This window comes from Sinocyclocheilus anshuiensis, unplaced genomic scaffold, assembly GCF_001515605.1.
Source record: "Sinocyclocheilus anshuiensis isolate Anshui unplaced genomic scaffold, SAMN03320099.WGS_v1.1 scaffold873, whole genome shotgun sequence".
Taxonomy (NCBI): domain Eukaryota; kingdom Metazoa; phylum Chordata; class Actinopteri; order Cypriniformes; family Cyprinidae; genus Sinocyclocheilus; species Sinocyclocheilus anshuiensis.
In genome coordinates this window covers 546,296-555,570 of record NW_015557103.1, presented here as the reverse complement: position 1 = coordinate 555,570, position 9,275 = coordinate 546,296, and the positions used below count along the sequence as shown (strand labels likewise).

Genomic DNA, 9,275 nt, shown 5'->3' with positions numbered 1-9,275 from the left:
CATCAGCAGTGTTACCCCATGAATTATTCCAAAGCAGTGGTGATTTTGCTGTTGTAACGTAAAAGGAGTACACGCTCAAAATTTTCATCTGAGAGGTGATGTCCTTTTGGGGTCACAATATTGCTCCCATTGTTGAAGAGCTGTTGTACTGGGACACTTGAGGGTAGAGTTGTATTGAACTTGATGAACACTTTTTTCACTCCTGGAAATTCATTTAAGCATTTCAGATCTTTGTTTGTGCCCTGAAGATACAGCCACACCTCTTCCGCTGCTTCCCTCTTTCCACCTTTGTTGCCAGAACTTCCAGGTCCATACGAGAAGAATTCATCCTCATGAACAGAGCCTCCATTGGTCTCAGTTTCTTCGGTCCCTTGGTCGACCTGTAAAACTTCAGTGATCAACTGTGCTCGAAGACCCTCCCTCTCATCTTCTGGTAACCACCAAAGTCTAAACTGTGGCATGGTTGCTGTGGCCAATCTGGCATTAGAACTGTCAAACACCTGCTTGAAGCGAGAGTCAATTGCCCTAACGGTGCTGTCAATGACCTTGGAGAAAAGGCGGGTGTTTGCTGCCTTCTCTTCGAGCTTCCTTTTAAGAGTCAACAACGTTGGTATCACAATGCCAAGGAAGCACTTTTCTTCTCCATGTAGAAGGTCAAGTGCAAAAGCCACTGGTTTGAAGACGTCAGTATATTCTGTGAGATACGCAGATTCATCAGGTGTAAAACGTGGAACACCCAAGACTTCGGTCAATTCGTTGAGCTGTGAATCAGTAAGTGACATTAGCTTGTTAATGGTGTAGTATTCTGAGCTCCACTGATTCAGACAAGGAACTGTGAATTTCATTTTTGCAATGGATTCCATTGCATCAGCAGCTTCAGTGGAAGTTTGGGTCTTGTGCCATATTGCTGCACATTTTTCAGTTGCGCTGCTGTGCAATTTACCTGCCGGTCCCTTTGAGACGGCATCTGCTAGATCCTTTGAGGCAATCAAGTTCAGTGTTTGAGAGGCACACCGTTGGTGGGGTGGCAAGAAATAACTCAGAAAGAAGTCTCCACCCATTTCTCCATCACAAAGAATACTGCCCAAATCCTCAAAATGACTTTGCTCCACATCTTGGTCATCCTCAGAAGAGAATTCTTTGAAGGCTTTAATGAAATTATTACCATTGTCAGTGACGGTGGCCTGAACTTTGCTCTCAATGTTATAGGAAGAATGAATTTCTTGAATTTTAGCGATGATGGATTCACAAGTATAGCTGATGGGGATTCTTGTGCAGGCAAGAGCAGCAGACTTCCTTTCTAGATTGTCCTCAAGCCAGTGACAAGTCATTCCAAAATAACTTCTGTCCTGCACAGACCATACATCAGCAGTTGTACATAATGTCTGCACTTTGTCGAGTTTTGCTTTTAGCTCACCTTTCATTTTATTGAATGCTACTTCAAGTCTGGTGATAAAAGCGTTTTGACTCATTACCTTTTTGCCCCTGCTTAAAACTTCAATCAACCTCCTGAAACCAGGTTGCTCTAGAATTGAAATGGGTTGCACATCCTCCACGATAAAATTGAAAACCAGAGTATTTAGCCTTGATTGTGATGTTTGATAATAAATGGTGGGATCAATCTTAGCTTCTTTTGCTTCAGACGGTTCTGCCGTTTGATTTTCCACAATGCTTGGTCCATAACTGCTTGGCACATAATTGCTTGGTCCATCACTGCTTGGTGCTTCACTGCTTGGTGTATCTCTTATTCTTCTCCTACACACCACGGAATGCTTTCTCTGGAGGACAAAGAAAATGAATCAAAACAAGACAACATTTATTTTCGGTACTTAAACTTGGTGAAACCAAGGCAGATTAAACGCTAAAACACTTAAAGACGTTAAATGATAAGTATGTATCGCCCTAGAAAATGTAATATTCAATAGAGATTCATTCATTCAATAAGAGTATTTTGCGAATATTTATTTCTTCCAGGTTTGAAATCAATAATAAATGAATGACCTATGAAGGATATGAGTCCCTCTTGAAACTGCTTTTGTACAAACAATGAAAGTCAAAGGGGTCCAATGTTGTTTTGGACCCCACTAACATTCACTGTATGGCCAAAACATTCTCTCAAAATGCCTTCTTTTGGGTTTCACAAAAGACAATAACTTGCAGGTTTGGAACAACCTGATAATTAGTAAATGATGACCATTTTTATTTTTGTGTGAACTATCCCTTTATCATGTTGGACACAGTGGGACAGTGGCTTTGAGGTGAATTGAACTAGGAGTGTAACGGTATGAGTTCATCACGGTACAATGAAAACATTATAATAATTTATTACATTTGTTGTTGCTGTTTTTTTTCTCACAGTAATTTTATTTATTGATTAATTCTTCCGCATTAAACAGTCGGCCTGCAGTAATTTGTTGCATAAGACGTTTACAGAAAGCACAAAAAAATTATGAAAGGGGATCCATAATTTATTACCTTTTATTTATTAGCAATTCACAGTATTTCCACTTACATTCATCTTTGCAAATTCCTTGGGATGGTGGTCACGGAGATGGTGTGCCATGTTTGAGGTGTTGCTTGCCCGAGCCGACACTTTTTTCCGACACATTCTACAAATTGGATAACCATCAACATCGATGGTGCCTCCTGGGTCTTTTAAATACCCAAAATACTCCCATACAGCGGACCTCAGCCGCTTGGGTGGGAGATAAAGAGGCTCAGGCTCCGACATTTCGGTGTGCTGGCGTTTGCGCATCTGGCAAGGTGAGTGACACTTAAACGAAAAGGAGAAAGTCGCAATTTAGACATTTTTTATGGCTCTCTCTTAATTAAACGTAGATTAAATGGACATTTTTTTTTTATTTTCTTTGGTTTTATTAAAAATAAAAATCCTTATTTATACTATAATAATGTCTGTATTTAAAGCCGTGTACCGTAAAATCATCATACCATTACATTGCTAGTTGGAACAGATAAAGTGCTTTGATGAATGATAATTATTCAGAATCAGAATCAGCTTTATTCGCCAAGTGTGCGCAAACACACAAGGAATTTGTTGTGGTTTTTAAGAAGCTCTTGGTACATACATGCATACATACATACATATCTGACATGAGAACAGAAACATTTAAATAATACTTAATAAATAATGTGTATGAATCTGGAACAGAAGATTTATGTACAGATTTGTGCATTATTTACTCTCTATATATACAGCTGTATACTATATGTATACTGTATTCGTCATACTGTAATGAACTAACATGTCCTAAACAATCTCTATAGAAGTTCAGTTGTCTCTGAAATTGCCCCAGACCCTTATATAGTGCATTATGAAATCTAATCTACATGAAACCATGGTGTAGATTATTCTGTGCACTCAATCAATCCTTCTAGTGCTGGGCGATATACCGGTTTAAACGGTAAACTGGTTTAAATTACGCACAAGGTATGAATTTTCAAAAAAAACGGCATACTGGTAGAAGTGGCTAAGCAACATAGACAGTGTCGTGAATTGATAGGGGATCCCTGTTAATTACATACACTTCTGACTAATTGTTAGAGAAATATTAGAACTATTAATAACACACAACTACTTCTTTAACTGGGCAAATAACCCAGCACAAAACAATTTATGAAACTTAAATAATTAGTAACATAATTATTATTCTAATTCATATAAAGGCCCAGTCAGGGGAAAAATGAACCGTGAAACCACCAAAAAAAAAAAAAACCCGTGATACAGATTTTTGGTCAGATTGCCTAGCCCTATATCCTACAACGCTGACAAACTAGAGAATACCCATAATCCATGATTATGGTATTTTTATTGGTGCAAGCCAGAGAAAAAGACTGTAAAGAGGAGTATTACTGCACAATCATAAATTAATTATTTTTTGGGGCATTACCGTAAGGTATTTTTATTATCAATTAGGCTACACTATGTATGAATAAGTGTAACAAAACTACAAAAACAATTCGATACAGTTTTGATTGCTTATATCAGAAGTATTTACCTTTTTAAAACAAGAAAACAAAAAAAATGTACCTGAACATTAACGTTATACTGTAACGGTCTCGCTGAATGATAGTGTATGTGAAAAAAAGTGTTGTTTTTTGTTGTTGTTGCGACAGCCAGAGTAATTTTAATTGATTACTATATTTAAGTATTATTTTGGGGTTACCTGGACTTTACTTAAGTGCACGTTAAACTTAATACTTATACTGTTACTTAAACACCATACTTTGTCAATTAAATTAGTAACATGATATGCTGATTAATATAGCTAATTCGCATATCAGTATTTTCAGAAACAAACAAAAAAAACAGTGCCTCAAATAAACAATTATTGCAGATAGAAGCACTGAACTGGGATCACAAAAAGTGGCTTTAAAAATCAGTATCATGACATTTTAAAATTGTCCATTTTTATTTTCATTCAAGTATGTTTTTGGCTAGAAACTTGGACTTTCGAGTAAAATTTTGACTCAGTATGCATGCTTTCACTTAAATATTATCGAGTACATTTACACCCCTGTCAGTCCACAGCCCTCTCCAGCGCACGATATTTACATCAAATCGATCTGCAATTTCCATTCACTCCTTTCTCTTGTAGTAGACCACATGATGTCCACTATATAGGGAATAGGGGGCGATTTCGGAGATAACATTTTTCATATAACAAAGTGAAACACTTCGCGAAGCCCGCCTTTAAAAAAAAAAAACCTTATGGACCAATCCACCATGACAACTGCCGCCGTCCGCCATTTTCTCAGACGAGCATTTGCTCTTCTTTAAATGTAAATTTACGGAGGATATGCATGTTTCGATAGTTTTAGACTTTATTTTACAAACATACAGTAAGATGTCGTTGCGAATCACTTATAATAGTGACATAAGCGCCATGTTTTCCTTCAGCAAAGCACAATAAACAAACTAACGTTACATGCAGTATTACCCCTCATTCCCAAATGACCACGTCTTACATTAACATTTACCCGAAGTAAATGAATGTTACTAACGTTTTTGATGTAATCATTATTATGTTCGCAGAACAAGAGTTTGTTATAGAAATGTCAGGAACAGTTCTGCCCACCTGCACTAACTTAATCGATTTCAAATGAAGCTTTTTCATTTATGATTGGATATTATACTAATACTAGACCCAATTTAGCACTCTAACATCTAACTTATCACTGTTCCCAAAATAAATTTGTTTACTATAAATTTAAAACCACTCCCACTTTGTTGGTCATATGTCCCAGTTTTCGCTTAAAACTTCGCCTGAAAACCAGATAAAGTGAAAATCAGTGCCTACCTGTGTTTATAAGCCACTAAATTTGATCATACATCGTTTCTTTGTATTCACATTTTAGAGTGTAACAAAAGTTTTTCTCTGTACTCCACCGAGAATCTACCAAAAACAGTCTACTTTTGCATTTTGCTAACTCAAATATACAATAAAAACACAATCGTTGGGTGTTAAATTGAGAAAACGTGCACATGTAACGTTACCTCCAAATGCTTCTTTAGATTAGACGTCGAGTCCCTTGCAGTGGATAAGATGTTGATCTTTGGGAGGCAGAGGTTGCACTGAACAGTAATGTTTCTCCCTCTTGTGTCCCTGAACGTGAAGTGGTGTTTGTGCATCCAGTGGTCAAATGCTGAACGAGACTGCTCCATCTTCACACGAAGCTCCGGCGAGGACAGCTCTTATAAAACGTACTAACAAAAACAGTAAATTACACTTGCTGATTCATGTGTAATCGTGTAATAAAAAAATAAAATGTACCATATTCTATTTGCAGAATCTTGGTTTTTGTAATCTAATTATGTAATCCAAATAACGTATCCGTTACTACCGAACAACAGAGGCGCAGTTCCTATGAAACAAGTTCTTCTCTCTTCCCTTTGCTGTTTCGGGCGTTGGGCAAACTAAAATAGCTAATTACCGCCACCTTCTGCTAGCATGGAGCAGAGACACTATACCAGGGGTCTCCAAACCCTTACGAAAATTAACCATGGTTTTACTACCAAAAAAAAAACATGGTTACTATAGTTAAACCATGGTAACCACAAATTAACCATTGTTTTGCTACACTAACCATAGTTTATGGTTAACCAGTTTTACTACTAACCATAGTTTATGGTTAGTAGTAAAACTGTGGCTACAAAAATGGTAATTAATACCCCCCAAAAAACATGGTTACCTAACCACACTTTTACTATAATAAAACCATGGTTAATTTTCATAAGGGAACTCGGTCCTGGAGGGCAGAGTTTAGCTCCAACCCTAATTAAACACACCTGAACCAGCTAATGAATGTCTTACTAGGCATACTAGAAACTTCCAGGCAGTGTTGCCAGCTGCTTTCAATTGAAAGTAGCTAAAACTGGTAGCTAAATGTCACTAGATGACATCACAATGGCAAATTCACTGATCTATATAAAGATGAACGTAGATCAGTGGGCAAGATGAGAACTTAGATAAGGTTTGTCCAAGAAGTTGCTATATTTGTCCCTAAACTTTTGAAAAAAGTCTCAAAAGGGGCGGGGAAGTCGCTAAATTGGCAACACTGCTTCCAGGCAGGGGTGTTAAGGCAACTTGGAGCTAAACTCTGCAGGACACTGGTCCTCCAGGACCGAGTTTGGAGAACCCTGCACTATACCTTCTCAGACTCGTGTGTTCAGGTCCTTCTCCATGCACAAGGATCCCTCACACTTCACTTAGAAAAATACACGTATTTGTGTCTCCTTTCGAAGGTTGAGCCCTCTGCATTTGTCGGCCACTTAGTGTACGTCATTGAGGATGTCTAATTCCGGAAAAGTAACCATTATAAAACTGACTGTTATTCCTTGTGAGGCGTAAATTACTGTAATTTCTTTCCTACTTTGGAATATAGCTAATGGTAATACTTCTCTGATGAGGCAGGCTATGTACAGTACAAGTACTAATATGTGCTTTTAAGGGACTGATGTGCACTCATTAGGGTTAAATAAGGTACAAAGGTGTACCTTTTTCAAAGATACCACCCCAGTGACATCTTTTGTACCTTTTTTTTTCTAAAGAGTGTATACTTCCTGCAATGAAGTGGAATGTTCCACTGATACATTGACCCCACAAAGTCAATATCCAACCATTCATATTTGATGTTGATTAAATCGTATAGCAGATGGGAGATAATACTTTCTGTAAAGCTAGATTAAACATTAATGTACATGGAGGTAAAGGGTGGGCACCCACTGGCAGAAACATAAATCAGTGCCTATGCAGCCAGGAACAGACCAGATAAACAAACCTGGCCCCATAACGTGTGCTACAGTTTGTGTGACGAAAATCAATGCAGTAATTCTGCATCAACAATATTCAACATACAGTAAAGAGAAATGCAGGAGGATGATTAAACTCCAGACAACAGCATTAACATCTTCACCAACAAACCAGTTAACATTTATTTATTTTATACATCTACAAAAGTTCTAATTAAGAAATAACCACGGTTTAGCTCTAGTTAATGTTGATGTTTTATTGAAAATAATAGTTTTGTTCAACCATTATGGTGATTAGTGTTTCCTTTGGTTGGGTTTGACTCTTTACTTTTTTATTTTTGTTTAATGGCTTCTGTAACAGTGTGTTTTAAACCACATTTAGTGTGATCAGGTGATGTTGGCTAACTATTGATTGTAATATAATGGTGACCTGATTCACTGATCTCATCCAAACTCTAAACACTGATCATAAAGGTGTGTGTGTGTGTGTGTGTGTGCGCGTGTGTGTGTGTGTGTGTGTGTGTTTTGTGTTTGTTTTTTGTTTTTTTTGTCAAGGTGTGTTGTGCTATTAATACATTTAACCCTGTGATAATACAGCATGAGATCCAGCAGGGGACAATCAGTTATTATGAAGGGTTTTAAAAACATGTTGTGCACAAAAAGTATTAAACTACTATAATTCAGACATGATATGAAACTCAGTGGCAATCAACAAAAAGCTTTATACCACACTGAATTCTCATTGCTAGCATAGTACATAACTCATCCATGGCTCCCAGCATGCATTGCAGCATAAAAAATTATTCATATGAACTGTCCTGTTATTTTCTTTAATTACTATTTGATTTTATTTTTGCAGTTGTTTTTGTTGACTTTTTGTAGCTGTGTTTAGAGTTAATCTGTTTATCTGAATATTTTGTAGATTGTCACTATTGTTGAGGTTTCCATGATGAGTACTGATGTCTAAAATGTCTCAATACCCAATTAAAAATTCTTGCACAAAAGTTGTAGAATCTTTCAGAGATTTTTGTTCATTGTATTCACAGTATACAATGATGTTTCTACCACAACAGCATAATTTATAGTATTATAATGCCTCAACTTTTGAGTAAATCACCAAACTACAGAAAAACATAACTAATAAAATGCATTTTATGGCAGTCATTCAAATATTATAAACATTTACCTTCAGATGATCTGTTTCTCTCTCTCTTTCTGTAACAAGTGCCTTTAATAAAAAAAAACATTATTGCAATTGAAAGATAATTAATTTGACAAAAGTCATCACTGCCAGAAATGGCACACATTCGTATGCTGAGAACCTAATTCAAAAGTGCACAGCATGTAGGCTCAGCCAACAGGCTTTGATCAATTTGAAATCGAGAAATAAACTCCTTAGTTAATATTCAGCCCTACAGACTATATTAAATATTAACAAAGTAAGGTCAAGGTGTTTGGTTTTTGTGCTACTGCATTAGCTCTCAATCTTGTCCATGACATATAAAACTTGTTACAATTTTTTATTCTTTTTTTATTTTTATATTAATTCTCCATGTTAGTCTTTTATTAAACCATAACACACGGAATCATACAATGGATACCCAATCTGATTAGATTATTATTATGGTAATTTCAGGGCCACAAAGAGAACACGCTTTCAGAGCGCTTTTCATTTAGATGCCGAGAACTGAGAGATAATATACATGATGACACAAGATGACATGTCTCAAGATTTTTTGTACTTCTGCTTTAATATCCGTGTTATTTATTGGTGTATGTCATTGATTACGTTGCATGAGTACCCACTACTGGCGGAACCCTTGGAATGGGCTGAATTGGAATGTCCTAAGATCTTGATCACTTGAATCTGCTATGGAGTCCCCTTACGAATTTGTTTGGTGCAGCATTCTGTACTGTCTTTTTACGCATTGCATATTTTTCTCTCTCTCTATTTAACTGCATTACAATGAAAGACGTCTTCCCTCAGGTCATTTGAATGCTGGGC

At 36.8% G+C, this 9,275-nt stretch overlaps 1 protein-coding gene across 2 annotated transcripts; it reads right to left on the bottom strand.

Annotated features, from left to right (window-relative positions):
* Window positions 1–6: 6 nt before the first annotated feature.
* Window positions 7–5,894, bottom strand: LOC107677633 (zinc finger BED domain-containing protein 4-like). 2 transcript variants are annotated; one of them, XM_016472617.1, is made up of 4 exons: window positions 5,793–5,894; window positions 5,516–5,712; window positions 2,513–2,773; window positions 7–1,778 (listed from the first exon to the last, which is right to left on the bottom strand). In XM_016472617.1, the coding sequence occupies exons 2-4, from the start codon at window positions 5,681–5,683 to the stop codon at window positions 24–26; spliced, it is 2,184 nt and encodes a 727-aa protein (XP_016328103.1). In that variant the 5' UTR covers window positions 5,684–5,712; window positions 5,793–5,894; the 3' UTR covers window positions 7–23. The 2 variants fall into 2 exon arrangements, with proteins under 2 accessions (XP_016328103.1, XP_016328104.1); XM_016472618.1 differs by lacking the exon at window positions 2,513–2,773 and having other exon boundaries at window positions 5,516–5,894.
* Between the last annotated feature and the right edge of the window lie 3,381 nt (window positions 5,895–9,275).